Genomic DNA, 20820 nt, shown 5'->3' with positions numbered 1-20820 from the left:
TGTCAAAGATTTCATTTATTACCTAACACTTTGTCCTTTATATGAAGACCCTAGGGGGGACTCCTGCTTGATCTTGGTATTGAGAGTAGTTGTAGTTCCCTGAGCAGTGGCTCGTCTTTATTGTGTGTACATCGAAAATTCTGCAACCGATCAACCTCCCCTTATCAATAATGGCTTCTGGGAAGGGGTAGAGGCCATGGCAGCCTCAAGAAAGTAGGTTACCAGGTTGTATGTTTTCCCCAACGCTGTTGGGTGTGTCAATCTATTTATTTTCTTTCTGCCCACCTACTTTTTTTTTTGGCTGCACAGCGCAGCATGTGGGATCTTAGTTCCCTGACCAGGGATTGAACCCATGCCCCCTGCAAAAGAAGCATGGTGTCCTAACCACAGGACCACCAGGGACTTTCCTGTCCACTTACATTTAAACTATCATTTTGTGTATTATCTATATTAACAGGCCATCTTAAATAATTTTTGGAATAAATGAAAGCATTAATAGATTCAACAAATTAATGTAGATAAGGGTATACAAGTATATGAAGTACAATAGATGCATAGGAGAAGGGGCAGCTAGGTTACTTGGGAATTAAAAGGAAGAGCTTTAGCGAGGAGGCCAGATTTGCGCTGGGACTTGAGGGACATTTGGAACTGCCTGGTCTAGTAAATGTAGGGAGAACATTCTAGGTGGACACAGTAGTGCATACATAAGCTGTGAAGTAAGAGGCCCTGACCTCATGCTCAGGGAACTACCTATAGCTTCATATGACTGGAGTTTAAGCTGCAAAGTGGATACAGAAGTAAAGGAAGAGACGGGCCAGTCAGGACTACCCACGTTGTGAAAGACTTTGAGTGTTACGTAGAAGAGAAACCATGGAGGAATTTTGAACAGGCGATCAGATTTCCATGTTAGAAACAGCACTCCTGATGATACTTTGGAAGCCTGAGCTGAAGAAGGGTGAGACTTAGGACAATTTCTAAGGAGCCTTCTCAGTCATCTAGGCAGGAAATCCTGGAGCTGTGAATTAGGGCAATAGCAGTGCAGAGGGGAGATGGGGCCAAGATTTGAGAACTAGTCAGAAAACAACAGCTATCAGACTCAGTGGTAGGTGTAGGGAGTGAAGAAGACCAGTACTGGTACCTCCTAGCTCCCTGACTAGGACAGCTTGCATAAGATGATGGCATTTACCCAAATAAAGAGTAAGGGAGAGGAACAGGTGTGGTAAGGAAAGGTGATGGACTAACTTTTGGGCGTTAAACTTTGACATAGATATTTCAGGTAATTAGATATGTATGTCTGGAGTTAATGAAGGAATCTGGTCTTGGATGTCTATTTGGAAGTCATCAGGGTGCAGGAGTGTTTGAAACCACAGGGGTGGAGAATCTCTCTGAGAGAGCAGAATGAGAACAGATAGGGTCCTGGGAAAAACAACTTTTAAAGGGCTGGCAGAGAAAGCATTTTCCCAAAAGAGCATCCAGAAAGGCAGGAGGAGAACTTAGAGTCCCCGTGTCATTGAACTTAAGGAGGGAGGAATCTGAAAAGAGGAAGAATAACATGGCCATTCAATTTAGCAACTGGAAGGTCAAGGTTGACCTCCTCTAGAGCTATTTCTGTGGAGTGGGGAGAGCAGAAGCTAGATTTTACTAGTTGAAGGGTAGATAGGGGTTCAGGAGGTAGAGAGAACTAGATTAGATAATTCTTTCTAGAAGCCTGACTGTTACAGGAAGCAGGAGCTAGAGAGCACTGGCCAGGGGAATATTCTTTGTTTTTTGTTTTTATTTTTTTGGCTGCACTGCGTGGCATGCGGTATCTTAGTTCCCAGACCAGGGATCAAACCCGTGCCCCCTGCATTGGGAGCACAGAGTCTTAACCACTGGACCCCCAGGGAAGTCCTTTCTTGTTTTATTTTTAAGCTTTTGATTGTTCATTTGCCAAGAGGAGAAAGCCAGTGAGGAGAGGTTCAGAAAAAAGGAGTTTGGTGATGAGCCGAGTGAAGAAGCAGAAAAAAGGTATGGATTAGAATATGAGTGGGTGTGTCAGCCTTGGGTAGGAAGGGAGATGGGGAATGAGGTGAAGACGCAGAGGTGCAAGTAAAGCACTCAGTTCAAATCCCGTTGACCACAGACTCATGGATCTGAGAAATACAGTGTCTCTTTTCAAGTTAATGTCTTATAAAGATCATAATTGAAATCAAATAGAAATCAGGAAAGGTAACATGCATAATCCCGCCATACTAATACATTATCTGTTTTCATTTTTTGTTGTTGTCATTGAGTGCTTATCCATATAAATCATGCATTTTTATGGTTGTAATCATAGTAGAGAGGAAATTTTTTTCCAGAGTTTTTTTTTTATTAAAAGCTTTATTGAGATAAAACTCATAGAATTCAATGTTTCAATGTGTACAGTTAAGTGGTTTTCAGTGTATGCAGTGGTGCAGCCATCACCACTATCTAATTTTAGAACATTTTCATCACCCCTAAAAGAAACCCATACTTATTAGCAGTCACACCCCATTGCTTCCTTCCCTCAGCCCCTGAAAACCACGAATCTACTTTCTGTGTACATTGAGTTATCTATTTTGGCCTTTTTATATAAACAGACTCATAAATATGTGGCTTCTTGGCTGGCTTCTTTCACTTAGCATTGTGTTTTCAAGGCCCATCGTTGTTGTAGCAGGTGTCAGTATTTTATCCCTTTTTGCTGCCAAGTACTATTCTATAAATATGTAACTTAAGGACTTCCCTGGTGGTCCAGTGGCTAGGACTCCGCGCTGCCACTGCAGGGGACGTGGGTTTGATCCCTGGTTGGGGAAGATCCCATATGCCTCGCAGCATGGCCAAAAAAAAAAAAAAAAGTAACTTAAAAAAATTGTTTTAGAAAAATGTTGAAACAAACACAAAATTACAAAAAAGTTGGATGTATAATGCAAAAGGAACTTTTTCTCATTCTGAGACATTTGAGCCATCCAGATGGAAACATCACGTTGCCAGCCTGATGCCCTACATGTGTATTTCCTACAAACTAGGTCATTCTCCTACATTACCCCAATGCAACCATCCAAGTCAGGAAGTTAACACTGAGACATGAAGGCATCTGGTCCACAAACCCAGTTCAGAGTTGTGCTGCCTTGAACTGTCACATCTCTTTAGCCTCTTCAGAGATGTAATTTTATGTTCTGCTTTTTAAATCTTAACATGTGGTGATGATTCTTTTGCTTTATCATGCAAACAGGATATTAGAATAATGGATTCCGAAAGGTAGGCCTTTTTCAAGTAACTTTCCCCCCCTTTGTTTGTTTGTTTTCAATTAATTTTTATCGGAGTATGGTTGCTTTACAATGTTGTGTTAGCCTCCACTGCACAAGAAATGAATCAGCCATACACATACAGATATCTCCCCCCTTTGGGACTTCCTTCCCATTTAGGTTACCACAGTGCATTAGGTAGAGTTCCCTGTGCTATGCAGTATGTTCTCATTAGTTGTCTATTTTATACATAGTATCAATAATGTATATGTGTCAATCCCAGTCTCCCAATTCCTCCCTCTCCACCTCTTTCCCCCTTGGTATCCGTACATTTGTTCTCTATGTCTATGTCTCTATTTCTACTTTGCAAATAAGATCATCCATACCATTTTTCTAGATTTTTAAAAACTTATTTATTTATTTTTGACTGCGTCAGGTCTTAGTTGCAGCACATGGGCTCTTCGTTACAGCGCGTGGACTTCTCTCTAGTTGTGGAGCGTGGGCCCTGGAGCGCAGGCTCAGTAGTTGCGGCACGAGGGCTTAGTTGCCCCATGGCATGTGGGATCTTAGTTCTCCGACTAGGGATCGAACCCACGTCCCCTGCATTGGAAGGCAGATTTTTAACCACTGGACCACCAGGGAAGTCCCTCCCCCCACTTTGTTTTGTGACATTTTTTAAAAAGCTCTTACGACACCATTTTACTCTCAGCTTCAAAGGTGGGGCATCTGAGAAGTTAATTTTGCTTCTCCTTCAAGAAAATCTTTAATGTCCATATTCCAACCTTTTGTATGTCTTCCTCTGTTTGCCCCAACTTTTCCCATACACATCATTCATGGAGAGCAGGAGATGTCCTCTCTCAAAGGGATGCGGGGATGAACGAAAGCACAGCTGCCCTCACGGCCCTCCTCCCTTTTGAGCAGTTGGTACCAATATGATGCTTTACTTTAACTGATTCACATCCCATCTTCCCTGCACGACGGTTCTGTTCTCCTCCTTTGCCCTAGGTCAGCAACAGCCCACTGTCGGAAGAGGCCGTCTTGGGATTTGAGTATGGGATGAGCATCGAAAGCCCTAACCTACTGCCCATCTGGGAGGCTCAGTTTGGCGATTTCTTCAACGGTGCCCAGATCATCTTTGACACGTTCATCTCTGGAGGTTGGTGTTGGCCTATGGGTGTGTAGTGGACGTGTGGCACCAGCCTCACGGGGACAAATGACAGAAAAGGGGCCATAACTGCTTATGAGACTCCTGTGTACCACGGCATCCCCCCACTCCGAGAGTTGGGAGCCTGTTCTGTCATCCACTGGCGCATGGCAGCTATCAGGCAGTTAAGTAAGCTGCTAGGAAGAGCACGTAAGTCCTCTGTCAGCAGGAGGGCTGTGTCTCCTGGGGAATGTGCTTGGCTGTAGTGATGAATGGTGCAATGAAAATGGTTTTGGGGGTCCAGCAACAAACTAGCATGTGTCTCACCGCCCAGTCGCCCCGGGCTGTCCTGCACCTGCGTCGTAGCGTTCTTACTCCCGCTGCTGCTTTGCAGGTGAGGCCAAGTGGCTCCTCCAGAGCGGCATCGTGGTCCTCCTTCCTCACGGGTATGACGGGGCTGGACCAGAGCACTCATCTTGTCGAATAGAGCGTTTCTTGCAGGTATGTCCACTGCCTTCTGGATTCCACGAAATGTTTCCCTGCTTTCTAGGTGCTTTGAAATAGAACTGCCTCCTGCAAATACCTAATGTGAACCTTGGACTATAAGACATTGTAGTATTTGAATGAAACAGATTTAATGCAATGTCAATCAATATTCCTTGGAAACGTGATGCCTCAAGCATGTTAGTATCACGGTTTTACGGCAATGAAAGTACTTCTTCTTCTTCTTTTTTTTTTTTTTTAGTATTTATTTATTTAGACTGTGCCGGGAGTTAGTTGCAGCATGCGGGATTTTTAGTTGCAGCATGCGGGATCTTTAGTTGTGGCACGCGGGCTCAGTTGCAGCATGCGTGCGGGATCTAGTTCCCCGACAAGGGATGGAACCTGGGCCCCCTGAATTGGAAGTGTGGAGTCTTACCCACTGGACCACTCAGGGAAGTCCCTGAAAGTGCTTCTTATGCGGCAAATATCAGTAGTTTCTGAGTCAGGCTGATCATCGGAGTCATCTAGGGGCTTTTTATAAACAGAGATACAGTGACCAACCCCAGATCTAAGTAGTGATAGTATTTTTATAAAATGATTCGTGACCATTAAAAAATGTTAAACAACAACCGAGAAATTACCATTGTTATCTTTTGGTAAGAATCATTACCAATGCCTCTTTATGCATATTTCTAATATTTTATTATGAAAAATTTCGAACATACAGAAAAGTTGAAAAAACTTTACAGAGAGTATTCATATGCCCACTTGCTACATTCTACCGTTAATATTTTATTATATTTGTTTTATCATGTATCTATTCATCTGCCATCCCTCTATCCATAAATCCATATAATTTTTGGATGCATTTGAAAGTAAATGGAGACATCAATACACATCACCCTAAGTACATGAATATCATTAATTATCTTAGCATACAGGCAGATAAAATATATAGAAAGGTGATAGATTAGTAGATAGGTAGATAGAACAGTAGCTAGATAAATGGATATAACTGGTTGGTTGGTAGATAATGACAGAGAAATCATTTCATAAAAATTAGATTACAGAAATAAATTGGAGGTAAATTAAAGAACTAGCTGTGAAATACAAAACTACAGTTTTTCAAAGAAATATATGAATGAGCATGCAAGAGATACAGTTTGGGAGTCATCAGTTTCTAGATGATATTTAAAGTCATGAGACTGGATGAAATTATCAAAAGAATGAGTACAGTTAGAGAAGAGCAGTTGCCCCCAAACTGAGCCCTGGGATAGACCAGCAGTTAGAGGCTGCAGGGAAGGAGAACACAGGAGGCTGAGAAGGAGCAACCAGTGAGGCTGGAGGAAGGTCCTAGAAAGCAAGTGAAGGATATGTGTTAAGAAGGAGGACGTATCAAGGCCAGTCAGGATAGGACTGAGAATTAGCCGTTGGATTTAGCAATAAAGGGTTCATTTGGTGGTTGGTAACTGCAGTTTGTTTAGGTGGAGTGGTATTAGGAGTATATGGAAGGAGGAAAGTTTAACTCTTTTGAAAAGTTTTGCTGCAAATAGAACAAGGAAGGGGGAAATTTGCACCAAGAGAGGTTCTTTTTGCTTTTTTTTTTTTTTTTTTTTTTTTGCGGTACGCGGGTCACTCACTGTTGTGGCCTCTCCTGTTGTGGAGCACAGGCTCTGGATGCGCAGGCTCAGCGGCCATGGCTCTCGGGCCCAGCCGCTCTGCGGTACGTGGGATCCTCCCGGACCGGGGCACAAACCCGTGTCCCCTGCATCGGCAGGTGGACTCTCAACCACTGGGCCACCAGGGAAGCCCTTGCTTTTGTTTTAAAGATAGGAGAAATAACAGCATGTTTGTATGCTGATAGGAATGATCCAGTAGAGAAGAAAATATTGATGTAGGAGAGAGAGTAGAATGACTGGAGTGATGGCCTTGAGAGAGCAGGATGGGCTGGTGTCCACTGCACAAGGGATTGGATCAGCTCTAGACAGCAGCATGGCAGGTTCCTCTATGGTAATAACCAGAAGGCAGAGAATACGATGCAGATGATAGAACATGGTAGATGTTGTGGTGAAGGTCTGAGGAGATACTCTTGGGTCATTAGCCGAGAGTGATGATGCAGGAGGAGATCCTGGGTTAAAGCTGTGAAATAGTCATCTGCAAGAGGAAGAGAATGAGTGAATTAGGGAAATAGAAGATAATAGTCTAAGGGCACTGAGGGCCCACTTAAGATTCTTGGTCAAGATTTTAAAGTGAGATCCATCAGTGTGATTGTGTGTTTTCTCCAGCTTCATTCCCTGCATAGGTGCAGAAATGGGACAGATGGAAAGTTGAGATTAACTCAGCTTGTGGTTTGGAGTGAAAAAGTGTCAAGGGAGTTAAGGGTGTATGCAAAAGAATGATTATAATGATTGACTATGGAATTTAGCTTAAGTAAGGAGGAGGGAGGAGATGTGAAGGGTGAAGGCCAGTGAAAAGGTGATAGGATCAATATGTTGGTGGTATTGATGAGGCTGAAGGATTGATGGAGTCAGTGTTAAAGGGAATTGAGCTAGAAAGGTAGGAAGTGGTGGTCAGCGTGGAATGGATAAAGTAGAGCTTATGGAGAGATCCCTGTCATTGAAACCAGGATGTAGCCATGGAAACGGGTTGTTGAGGTAGGATGGAGGACAGAGTGATTGGAGGACAGGAGTTCAAGGAACCAAGTTGCCAGGGTTTTGAAAGGACCATCTATATATGCATTAAAATTACCAAGTCTGTGTTAATAATTTTCTCAAACCTACTTCATAGGATTACTGTGAGGCATAAAGGGTCAATATATGTAAATGCTTAGAACAGTAATCGACATTTATATGTTTGCTGTTTATTATTTTTATTATTATCGTTTCCTGTGCTTGCACTGGGATTACCTCAAGCTATTTGTTTACACTACTAATTTTATTTTTAGCCCTGCAAAAGAATTAATATATCGATATGTAAAGTGAAGTGTTTGCTGTTTATATAAGCACTTGCTTACTTCATCTTCTTTCACTGTGATTATCTCAAGCTCTTTGTTCATGCCATTTCTCTCTTTTTTTTTTTTTTCCGGTACGCGGGCCTCTCACTGCTGTGGCCTCCCCCACCGCGGAGCACAGGCTCCTGACGCGCAGGCCCAGCGGCCACGGCCCACGGGCCCAGCCACTCCGCGGCACGCGGGATCCCCCCAGACTGGGGCACGAACCCGCGTCCCCTGCATCGGCAGGCGGACTCTCAACCACTGCGCCACCAGGGAAGCCCCATGCCATTTCTTTTTCGTCCTGTCTGTTCTGCTTCTTGATGTTTCTTATTTATTTATTAGATTTGTAATGGTTGAGTTTGGTTCTCACTTGGTTTTCTTGGCATTGCACTCACCTTTCTTATCTAATTCTACTGTGTTATCTTTAAGACTATCTGCCCTTTAAAACACTGTTGTTTTTTAAAATTGTGGTAAGAACACTTAACATGAGACCTACCCTCTTAACAGATTGTTAAGTGTACATTGCAATACTGTTGACTGTAGCTACTATGTTGTACAGCAGATCTCTAGAACTTATTCATCTTACATAACTGAAACCTTATACCCCTTGACTAGCAACTCTCCATTTCCCCTTCCCCGCCCCTGGCAACCACTGCTCTGCTTTCTGCTTCTCTGAGTTTGACTATTTTAGATTGCTCATATAACTGGAATTGTGCAGTATCTGTATGTCACTTAGCATAATGTCCTCAGAGCTCATCTGTGTTACTGCAAAGTGCAGGATTTCCTTCCTTGAATAGGCTAATATTACATATATAGATAAAAATACCTGTATACCACATAGCACATTTCCTTTATCCATTCATCCATAGATGACCATTTAGGTTGTTTCCACATCTTGGCTATCATGAGTAGTGTTGCAATGAACATGGGAGTGCTAATACCTCTTTGAGATCCTGATTTCAGTTCTTTTGGTTAAATACTCAGAAGTGGGATTTCTGGATCATACAGTAATTCCGTTATTAGTTTTTTGAGGAGCCTCCAAGCTGTTTTCCGTAGTGACTATACCAATTTACTTTCCTACCAACAGGGTACAAGGGCTCCCTTTTCTCCACATCCTTGCCAATACTTATGTCTTTTGTTAAAATTGGCTGCCTTTTGCCGCTATGTTCCTTTCTTTTTGTCCCCCCCCTTATAAAAAGTTATAAGGGGCTGTATAATATTTACATTGTTGCTATATCATTTTATTTCATCTTGTCTTTGATTATTTAGGGCAATTCTTCAAAACCATATAGTTTCCCTGAGAGGGTGTGGGTGAATTCCCCTTAATTTTCCTTCCCATTTGGTACCAATTTACCTTCTTAGAACAACAGTTGAGAATAGTCTCCAGTACATGAAGCCTGAGGACATGGCGTGGGAGGACATAGCTCTGCTGGACAGAGGGTTTTTCTTGCTAAATTCCGGTGTCCCTTCTGAGATTCAATAGCTAAGCCCATACAAGGGTCCACTCCCTGGTCAGGGCTGTGTATCACTTCCGTGGGCCTCTCTTTCCTTGGCATGTCCTGGCCCTGGAAGCGGCAAGCCTGGCAGCCCCATCTGCCTCCACTGAATTCTGCAGGGGCTTCAGCCCTAGATTTTGCCTTTTTTTACCCAGGGTGCCACTCACACCCTGTCACCAAATTGGAGGAGCCCAGTAAAAATCTCAGGATTTTGTCAACTCACTTACTTTCCTCTGTACTGCTTCTTGATCAGGGTTAGGAGACATGCCTCAAGTTTCTGTCTCAGCAGGATCTTCTGCGATTTCATTCCTTGCCCTCAATTTTTCAACCTCGTTAGCTGCTCTCGTTCTTGTCTCTAAAACAAACTATACTTACATTTACTCCATCAGGAGAGTGAGATTCAGATAGTGCATCCTTCCAACATCTTCGCTCCACAGTCATCAGCATCTGTACTTTTCAAAAAGTCTCCTCCAGATGCTTCTTTTTTTTTAATTTTTAATTTTAACGTTTTTTGGTCATGCCACACGGCTTGTGGGATCTTAGTTCCCTGACCAGGGATAGAACTCGGGCCCTTGGCAGTGAAAGCTCCAAGTCCCAACCACTGGACCACCAGGGAAGTCCCCACCTCCACATGCTTCCTGCAGTCAGCTGTGTTTGGAAAGAACCACGTTAAAACACGCAGACTTGGCCAATGGGGAGCCATCAGGCTTCTCCTCTGGTGAATTCTTCACAGGTCATAAATTTACCTTCTGGTCTTTTTCTATAATGAAGAGACACATCTCTTCTCCTGCTCATTGAGAGCCCCGTGTCCCTCTTAGGATAGCCTGTGCCCTTAGGATGGAGTGAGATGACCCGACTGTCTGCCCTGCCTCTCACTTCCCTCCCAGATGTGTGACAGTGTGGAGGAGGGCGTGGACGGGGATACCGTGAACATGTGCATGGCTCACCCCTCCACGCCCGCCCAGTACTTTCACCTGCTACGGAGACAGATGGTCCGGAACTTCAGGAAGCCCCTCATCCTTGCTTCTCCGAAGATGTTGCTCAGACTCCCTGTAAGTAGAAAAAGCTGGTTATTAGTCTTTTTTCTCCTGTCATTTTTTTTCTGCTGCATTTTCGTCTCTTTTCTGTATCTGATTGTAGATGCAAATGACAGAAGCGTCTCTTTGGTTTTAGTTGGCCATGCTGCTTTGTCTCTCTCTTTTTCTCTTTTTTTAACCTTTCAAGAATAACTAGAAATCTAAGTCGCTCTCAGTTTCATTGTCATGAAGGACAGACATAGCAATTATTATAACCCTGGCATCCCAGTCTGAGCAGAAATAATCTTTCAGGAAAAGTTTCAAAGTCCAAATGGTCTCAGCACTGCTATGTTGATAGTTGCAAGTTGGGAATTGAAAGTACTTTGATGAAAATGAGTGGTTTTAGTCATTGACTTTTATTTAGACTTTTTCTGTTAAATGATTTATCACCGGTAGACTCCATTTCAAACATTGTAACAATATAGCTTATCACTACCTGGCTTTACAAGAGTATATTTTCTCTTGGTTTACCAGAACTAAGTGTTAAGCGCACATGTTTTTTTAAATCACACAAATATGCTAGTTTTCAAGTGGCAGAGTTCAAGATAAGAAACACTGCTAAGCATATATTTATCCCACCTGCTATAATTTTTGTCAGTTTTGTATGAGAGTCTGAATTAGGATTAACATTCAAAAAACCTCTGCATTTATTTGGTTGCCACTGCTGAGGTGAACTAAGTCGTTTAGGACTTGGCTGTTTGAGATGATCTTGTGCTTCTCACAAAGCTTATAGAATGTGTATTTGGAAGTGAGGGATGTTGAGGGAAGCTGCCAGTGATTTGCCTTCACCGCTTGCCTTTTTTGGCGTTTCTAGCTTTTGGAGGGGAGTAAGGTGACCCTTGTTCTCACAGTCGGTCAAGGGTACTTGAGTGATCCCAGAGTGAGCGCCCCCTTAAATTTTGCTCTCCAGGCCCCTCACCTGTCTCACCCCAGCCTCAGGGGTCAATAATGAGGAAATGCACTTCAAGTTCTTTCACCAATGGCTGAAAGTTCATTTGTTTGGTCTGCTTATTCTCTCTGTGAACAACCTTATGAATTTTGAGATGGTTTCATGAGCATCATGGGACATTCAAGACAAACAAATTCAGTCCCTTTACACCATCTTTCTGATGGGACTGCCTTGACACTGATATTTTGAAACAGCAATGTGAAAGGAGCCAAGTCAAAATGTAAAGTTACTATAATTTTGCTCTGGGTCTTAGTAGCGGCATGTGGGATCTAGTTCCCTGACCAGGGATCGAACCCGCACCCCCGGCATTGGAAGGCAGAGTCTTAACCACTGGAACACCAGGGAAGTCCTGATCTGGGATTCTTGAACCCAACTTTCATTGTATCCCTAACATTGTCACCTGCTCTCTCAATCATAACTAAAAGGAGTGTAATGATATTAAATATAATGCATGTATATTATTAGGTATTGAGTGAACTATTAGAAGTTTTGTTGAGAATTTCTTTTGCTGTTTGAAACTGAAAATGAGTTCATTTTCTGGCCCTAATGCTCCACCCCTCTCCCCAAGTCTAACATACAACTTATTAAATAAGTGAAGCCTTCCTTGGGGAGCTTAAAAAATATCAACAGCTATCTTATAGACTTTCAAGTGAAGAACTACTCTTATTAAGTAGGCAAATATTTTCATTAAACATGTAAGTCCTTTTGTTAATGGAAAGTCAGTACAACCAGTATTGAATTCTGATTTCTTCCTGAAAATTGGATTATTGGTACAAGTGATCTAGCAGAATATAATAGCCAGCCTTCTCTATCCATGGCCCACTCAGAGATGACTTGCCATGTAGCAAACATGACTCAGGGGTACAGGGAGTTTGTCTGTCAAGTGGTACCAAAATCCCACCCCAGTTTCCCACCTAACTCTGAACTCTGAACTCTGAACCTTTTGATTCCTGCTGTAGGAAGTGGGGACTGACAAAAGGCTCTGTTCAGAAGGGAGAAAGATTGCCTCTATCATACATTATTTACTAATATGCATAGCTGAATAGCTAATATTAATTTTTTAGGTTATATACAATATCCCAGCATCAGTATGGCTGCCCTCAATGGCCTAGTCTAAATGTCATATACCTATTTGGGACTAGACTATAGGGAAACTAACTAGATGATAGCAAAAGGGATCAAATCCCTCACCTTGGCTTCATCAGTTTTCTACTTTAAGTTCTTTGCAACAAGTATTTATTTGCCGCACCACGCAGCTTGTAGGATCTTTGTTCCCTGACCAGGGATTGAACCTGGGCCCTTGGCAGTGAAAGCACTGAGTCCTCACCACTGGACTGCCAGGGAATTCCCAAGTATTTCTTTAAATTGGGCTCAGTAATAACATTTCTTTTCATCGTGGAAATATTCATATGTTGTTCCTACTTGTTCTGTTTCGTTTATAAATTATAGTCAAAATCTTAAAGACAGAAATAATTGCCCAACTCAGCTATTCCGGTTCACAATATAAATTCTATAAAAAGTTGTTTCTGATTCCAATTCCAAAAAGTTAAGGTGTAGTTTTTATTGATAATAAAGTTGAGTCATCACACTGCAATATTTTTTTTTTTGGCTGCGTTGGGTCTTCGTTGTGGTGCACGGGCTTCTCATTGCGGTGGCTTCTCTTGTTGCGGAGCACAGGCTCTAGGCGCGTGGGCTCAGTAGTTGTGGCTCTTGGGCTCTAGAGCTCAGGCTCAGTAGTTGTGGTGCACGGGCTTAGTTGCTCCGCAGCATGTGGGATCTTCACGGACTAGGGCTTGAACCCGTGTCCCTTGCACTGGCAGGCAGATTCAACCACCGTGCCACCAGGGAAGTCCTCCACACTGAAATTTTGACTGTTAAAATTTATTGTGGCACTAAACAAAAGGTGATCTTATTTAACCTCAGAAAAATATTTTATTCTGAAGTAATAGAACAGATACTTTTGGGAAAGATATTTTGTTTAATAGTACATATGTTTACTTATAGCCCCAGGAGAGAATTTTGATACTAGTTTTTGGGAAAGATCCCTGATAAATAAAAGCATCTTCAGGTCCTTGCCCTTGGTTGATAGATTTGTGGCTTTTTTCTCCCCCTCCCCCTCCTTAGGCAGCTGTGTCAACTCTTCAAGAAATGGCACCAGGAACAGCATTCAAACCAGTCATTGGTGATTCATCTGTGGATCCAAAAAAGTAATCTGACGTGGAGCTCTGTTTTCATACTCTGCAGTAGATTTGTAGTGAGTGGGAAAACTAGTTCATGTTAAGTGAACCAAGCGACCCAAATCTTCTCTATCCTTATATAAGTCCTTTAAGTTCATGGGGTAGGAGTTAGAATATGCACAGAAGAGTGAATTTTGGAGGCATATGTTGCTCAAGAAGGTTGGCCAGGGCACAGCATGAGTGAACCCCACTACAACGCCCCTGCTGCTTCAATGGTGAAGCATTTAAATCTCTGTGGTCTCCCCTTTTCTTCTGCTACAGTTCTTACTTTAAGATATTTCTCCCCCGCCTCGCTGTCCCTTTTCTACCCAACAGGGTTAAGAGTTTAGTGTTCTGCTGCGGCAAACATTTCTATGCCCTGCTGAAGCAAAGAGAATCTTTGGAGGCCAGGAAGCATGACTTTGCTATCATCCGAATGGAAGAACTCTGCCCTTTCCCACTGGATTCGCTGCAGGAAGAGATGAGCAAATACAAACATGTTAGAGGTAAAGGGTCCTTCTTATTAGACTTTTTTGGTTTTAAGTTACCTGAAACCGATTTGAACTATCTCAAATAAAAAGATGGTACGGGAGCAGTGAGAGTTATTAGAAAGTTGAATCTCATGGAATCTGGAGATATGAAAGTAATACAACTGAAGCCAATGTCTCTATGTCTTTTTTGGTGTCCCTTTGGGTGTCCCTTTCGTTCTCCCCCGCTTTCATATAAGACATTGAATTTCTTGAGTTTGGAGGGAATCAGTGCTATACAATCGTTTATGATACATCCGGTATAGTTGTAAAAGATAAGCCTTTTCAACAGATGGGGCTGGAATGATTAGATATCTATGTGCACCTTATATAGAAATTAACTCAAAGTTGATCACAGACCTCAATGTAAAACTATAAAACTTCTAGAAGGAAGTGGATGAAAATCTTCCTGACCTTGGGTTAGGCAAGAAGTTCTTAGACATAACACCAAAAGCACGTTCCAGAAAAGAAAAAGATTTTACCAAAATGAAAAATTTTTGCACTGCAAAGAATATAAAAAAGACAAGCCACAAACTGGGAGAAAATATTTGTAAAAACATATCTGACAAAGGACTCTCTAGAATGTTGAAAGAGCTCTGAAAACTCAACAGTGAGAAAACATATAATCCAGTTTTTCAAAAGGTGCAAAAGAATTGAACAGTCATTTTACCAAAGAACCAGATGGCAAATACCCATATGAGAAGATCATCAACATGATTAGTGATAGGGAAATGCAAATTAAGCCAAAATGAGATATGGCTACATACCTATTAGAATGGCTAAAATGAAAACAAAACAATGTCAAGGACTGATCAGGATGCAGAGCAACTGGGACCTTCATTCACTGCTGGTGGGAATGCAAACTCGTACAGCCACTCTGGAAAACAGTTTTGTCAGTTTCTCATGCAGTTTCACACAGAGTTTCCTTACCACGCAGCAGTCCCACTCCTAGGTATTTACTCAAGAGAAAGGAAAAATCCATATGTGAATATTTATAGTGGCTGTATTCATAATTGCCCCAAGCTGGAAGCAACCAAAACATCCTTCAACTGGTGAATGAAGAAACAATCTCATTGTGCATCCCTACAGTATCATGCTCCTTAAGAGTAAAAGAGAGTGAACTATTGCTAGCGGCAGAATGACCAACGGATTTTGCTAATTCACAGAAGCCCAAACCAAAAGGCTGTATACTGTGTGATTCCACTTACCTGATGCTCTGGAAAAGGCAAAACTTCGGGGATAGAGAAAAGATCGGTGGTTGCCAGAGGTTGGGGGTGGGAGGAAGAGCTGAGCACAAAGGGTCAGGATGAGGGAATATTTGGGGTTTAGAGAATTGTTCTGTATCATGATTGTGGTGATGGATACATGACTATGCATTTCTCAAAAAAAAAAAAAGAAAACACTGTGCCATATTGGAAAGGTAATAATATTACTTGAGGATATATGTGTATGTGTGTGTGTATGTATATATATGTAACTATGTGTGTATATGTGTCTATATACATATATAACATGTATAGTATACGTGTGTGTATGTATGTGCACACACATGCATATATAGTGTGTCTGTGTGTGTAGTATGTTGTATATATTTACTTGAGGTACTGAGATGAACTTTCTTCTTTCATAGATTTTATTTGGAGTCAGGAGGAGCCTCAGAACATGGGTCCTTGGTTTTTTGTTTCTCCAAGGTTTGAAAAGCAACTGGCCTGCAAGGTGATAGCTCTTTCTCCTTTGCAGTGTTTTGTGTGTGTCCCTTTTCTCCTGTTGGAGTGCCACCAGATAGGTTTATCCCCTATTATCAGTCCAAAGCTTCTAAAGATAAACTAAAATATAAAACCTAGTTTTAGGCTGCTTTTTCAGACTAAACTTCTGAGTGTTTAGCAAGATGTATATGTGTAGCTACTAGTATCATGTTAAAAAACAAAACAAAAACAATGATTATACTCGAAAAGGTAGAAGACCTACCTGTCGTCTACCGTTCCCATTAGCCTACTCGGCATCCTTGTCCCAAAGGTCAGTATCCAAGCCCCGGGAGAGGAGAGCGATGAGCTCGCCTGTTTTACAGTAACACTTATTCCAGGCCCACCTGCAAAGCTGGTAGACATCGGAGGCCAAATTCTTTGTTATGTTTTAGGAAGAGGAAAACAAGGAGAAGAACAGTTGTGCTTCTGTTTATCTTTCTATTCTGCTTTGATTAAAACTCAGGTCACTTGATACCAGTTTGAGGCACTCAAATCATTTTCACCTGTAAATAGTTCTAATTTAGGAAACTCTACAGCTAAAACCAACTAACAGTTACCTAAGAATAGGACAGATTCCAGAATATGTCTCACCTTATCACGCCTGGAATTTAGTTTTCAGTTGTGACATAGATCTCCCTGCAATCTATTTTATGTAACACATTATTTTCCAAAAAGGTGATTTATAGTTAAACAACTTCAGAGAAATACATGCACATCCCTGGACGAGCTAAGCAGAGCTCTGGTCTTGTCCAAATGTCATTGTATTTCTTTTCTGCTCCAACGCTAGCTCCGTCTGGTGAGCCGACCCGCGTTGCCGGTACCTGCTGTAGGAATTGGCAGCGTTCATCTAGAGCAGCATGAAGAAGTCCTCGCCAAGACCTTCACCCAATGATGCCCTAAAAAGAAACACTACTTACTTGTAAGAAAACTGCCATAAAAAGAAAGGGTCGCCTCCTCCACTCTCTCCTCCTTCCATTAGGTGCCACAAAAAGAATGTATTCCTCGAAGATGTTGGGATTGATGAGGACAGAGGAGAGGTTAATCTAGAAGAATACATGGAACAGCCAAAGGAATTGTTCATCAAGACGTGAATCCTACAAGTCACTTTCGTCCTTAAAAGTACCATAGTGTTATATTCTGTTAGACCTGCGTGGGTTGTAGAGCTATGTCCTTATCCGGATGTTTCCAGACTCGACTCTTTCTAATTAACTGGGTGTACCCAGGAAAAGTTCTTGAGTCTGAATTTATAGTTGCATAGGGATTACCTCAACATTACCTCCCTATTTTCTTGACGCATGTGACTTTCATGAATTTTCCCTTTTTTATTCAAAGTCCCTGACTACCTGTATTTTCAATTTATGTCATCTCTGGTACTGCTTTCCAGCCACTGTGCAAAATGTTTCACCAAATCATTTTCACCTGTAAATAGTTCTAATTTAGGAAACTCTACAGCTAAAACCAACTAACAGTTACCTAAGAATAGGGCAGATTCCAGAATATGTCTCACCTTATCATGCCTGGAATTTAGTTTTCAGTTGTGGCATAGATCTCCCTGCAATCTATTTTATGTAACACATTATGTAACACTATAGCAAAACTGTATTATTCCTATTTGTGTTCTTCAAGATCACTATTTTACCCATTATCCTTAAATATAGGTCTTATTAAATATAAACCTCCGGGTGTATGACCCTTTAGCACAGTATTATCAAGCTGAGTTATAGTTACAATGAAATTGATTAGTGGTCTACTTTGCCGTAGTATCTTTTTTCTTTTTCCTTAAATTGTTCTTGCCGCGATACCTTAATATTTTTAATTACCTCTGGGTGTCTGATATGGGGATTTCAGCCCCTGGTTGATCATCAGCCTTGCCTCTAAAAGTCCCTGCTGTCATATGATGTTAATTTGTGATACTTAAGGGTCACTTTAACTTTGATAGCAGGAACTTCCCAACATCAGGCACTTTCTGGATTTCTAGAGGTCACCAACCCACTCCCTTATTCTGAAATTAAGCTTATAACTGGAAGTATAACTAAATATCAGCAAACTGTGTACATTTTCCTGGCTTGGTGCTGCAGAGCACTACCATGTACCATGCTTGTGCTGGGACACTGTTTTTCTCAGAAATGGGGGAAGTACCGGGGCCCTGTAACACCCTCTCCACTTTTACTGGCAACTTTTAATGTCTTTCAGAATCAATGTATAGGTTGTTCTGGCCACAGCAGTAGATTCATGATTCACATCTTAAACGTGTACATTAGTGTACTGATTTACCGTTTCTGTAATATTCACATCCCTTTTATTCCTATACACGTGAATGCTTTCTTCCTTCGCCAAGCCTTATAAATCATGTAACTTAGTGTCACACATGTCAACCAGTAAAATTACAAAGGTCTGCTTAATGAGAATGGTTATCAATGTTGTATATTGAACTAGAAAAAAAATAAAAGCACAGTGCCATTTTTTTTTCAGATCTCTCGGTTTCTTGAGTTAAAACATTTCAAAAGTCTGAGCACAAAATGAGATGGAAAACCAGATTTTTTTTTTAGTTGAGATCTCTCCAGATTTCTAACTTTACACCTCACGAGTCTGTTTCCTGTTACATCTCCAACCTGAGCCGTGAAATGTCTTCTGTATCTTAACCTTACTCTCAATCACCAGTGCAACGTGGATCAGCATTTTGAATTACCTTGCAGGAAGAGGCCATTTGAAGAATTCCAGATCAAATACTCACATAATAAAGAACGGGATAAATATATCAATAATAAAGTAAAATATTTTAAAAATTGATAATGTGGTATTAATATCCCATTAATGTAAATCTATGCTAGAAGCACAGAGTCTGAACCACTGGACCGCCAGGGAAGTCCCCCAAATTTTCTTTTTTATAAGAACAATTTTGCTCAGTTTTCCTATATTTTCCGTACACATACTATAAGCAAAAATATTCTAAAGCATAGCCGTTTTGGGGCTGACTGTATTACCTTTGAAGTTTTATTATTTTAAAAAATTCCTCGGCTGGCAATAGAAACAGTATCACTTTTGCAAAATTGAAGAAATATGGTTTTAGCAATTAAGGGTTACACAGGAAGGAAGTCACAGATTAAGAATCAAGATTTTTGGTCAAAGAAAGACAAATACCATATGATATCACTCATATGTGGAATTAAAATATGATACAAATAAACTTATTTACAAAACAGAGACAGACTCACACACCTGGAAAACAAATTTATGGCTACCAAAGGGGAAAGGGGGTGGGGGAGAGATAAATTAGGAGCTTGGGATTAATGGATATCACTACTATATATAAAATAGATAAACAACAAGGTCCTGCTCTATAGCACAGGGAACTGTATTCAATATCCTATAATAAACCATAATGGAAACAAATCTGCAAAAGAATATATATATGTATGTATATATGATATTGAATCACTGTGCTGTACACCTGAAACACTGTAAATCAGCTATACTTAGATTTAAAGAAAGAAGGAAAGAAAGAAAGAATCAAGACTTGGGTCTTGAGGTTCCTCAAGCCTTACCTAATTTCTCTTAGATGTACTTGGATATTTGGTTTACATTTTTAAGCTTCTCAGAGGATTCAGGCTAAAACTATTAAATTTTGGAGAAATTTGGACAAAATGTTTAAATCCTCAATATTTGTAACACTATTACACAAGTAGACAATTCCTAAATTATTCTATGGAAGTAGTAATTCACTGTCATGTTTGTATTTAAATCTGATAAAGCACAATCTAAAGCAGACTGTTAGTTCCCCATGGCTAGCTGCAAAATCAGTTAATTTTAGCAAACTTTTAATAAAAGTACACTACTTTAGTGTTGTTTCCCTGTGTCTTCTCTGACTCACATGAAGAACCAGCTATAATGGAACAAAGATATGATCCTGTAAGAGTAGAATGGTATTTCCTCAATAAATAGTTTATTGAACATGTGTTGCATATATGGCATTGTTCTGGACATTAGAAACACATGAAATTTAGAGGTAAAATGGGTTGCCCACTGCCCCAATGGACTAATAATCTGAGAAGACAAAATACTTTACATGCAGAGAGAGATTCTTGCTGAATGTGCTTAAAACAAGGGGGAAGGTCATGATAGAGTGATATTCCTGATAGATGTAGATTAGGTGGCGTCTTGTGGTTATGCAAGGAAAAGTCCTGAGTGGCAAGTAGTAGCAGAAAGACTGAAGAATCTTGGAAAGGGAATTCACAAAAGTTATCTAGGGTATATTCCCAGCTTGTTCCCAGGCTTTTCCTTGAACCAGCGAGCTGTCCCAGAAACAGGTAGTAAAGAGAGAACTTTTCGGGTAAGGGGTGACCTCTAAAAATGGTTTGCTATTCACTTAACCCAGAAAACCCCACAAAATCATGCAAGTCAAGAGGTTCAAATCTTCATGTTCACTTTAAGCTCGCTTTAAGCTCGCTTAAAGCTCGCTTGAAACTGCCCAGGCCATTAAGGTATGTATATCCGAAAAGCCACCAAGTATCTGAAGGATGTCACTTTAAAGAAGCAATGTGTGCCATTCCGTCGTTACAGTGGTGGAGTTGGTAGGTGTGCCCAGGCCAAAGAGCGGGGCTGGACCCAGGGTCGGTGGCCCAAAAAGAGTGCTGAATTTTTACTGCACATGCTCAAAAATGCAGAGAGTAATGCTGAACTTAAGGGCTTAGATGTAGAGTCTCTGGTCATTGAGCAAATCCAGGCGAACAAAGCCCCAACGATGTGGTGCAGGACTTACAGAGCTCATGGCCAGATCAACCATACATGAGCTCTCCCTGCCACATTGAGATGATCCTTACTGAAGAAGAACAGATTGTTCCTAAACCAGAAGAGGAGGTTGCCCAGAAGAAAAATATCCCAGAAGAAACTGAAGAAACAAAAACTTATGGCCCGGGAATAAATGCCGCAAAAAATAAATGCAAGTAA

At 41.2% G+C, this 20820-nt stretch overlaps 1 protein-coding gene and 1 pseudogene across 4 annotated transcripts in view; both read left to right on the top strand.

The window, feature by feature from the left end:
• DHTKD1 (dehydrogenase E1 and transketolase domain containing 1) overlaps positions 1–18341 on the top strand; it is a 52633-nt gene extending 34292 nt beyond the window's left edge. For 3 of the 4 annotated variants that reach the window (XM_033439213.2, XM_004275859.3, XM_049706141.1), the window contains 7 exons: positions 4251–4401; positions 4784–4890; positions 10248–10412; positions 13510–13592; positions 13938–14107; positions 15759–15844; positions 16661–18341. In XM_033439213.2, the coding sequence (XP_033295104.1) occupies positions 4251–4401; positions 4784–4890; positions 10248–10412; positions 13510–13592; positions 13938–14107; positions 15759–15844; positions 16661–16765 (867 nt within the window). In that variant the 3' untranslated portion in view covers positions 16766–18341. Of the gene's footprint in view, positions 1–4250; positions 4402–4783; positions 4891–10247; positions 10413–13509; positions 13640–13937; positions 14108–15758; positions 15845–16660 lie in introns of those variants that run through there. The other variant, XM_033439214.2, reaches the window with a different exon arrangement.
• Positions 18342–20356: 2015 nt separating this feature from the next.
• On the top strand, positions 20357–20820 carry LOC101271124 (60S ribosomal protein L17-like; annotated as a pseudogene).

Source organism: Orcinus orca, chromosome 2 (genome assembly GCF_937001465.1).
Source record: "Orcinus orca chromosome 2, mOrcOrc1.1, whole genome shotgun sequence".
NCBI classification, from domain to species: domain Eukaryota; kingdom Metazoa; phylum Chordata; class Mammalia; order Artiodactyla; family Delphinidae; genus Orcinus; species Orcinus orca.
This window is presented reverse-complemented; position numbering and strand designations above follow the sequence as displayed.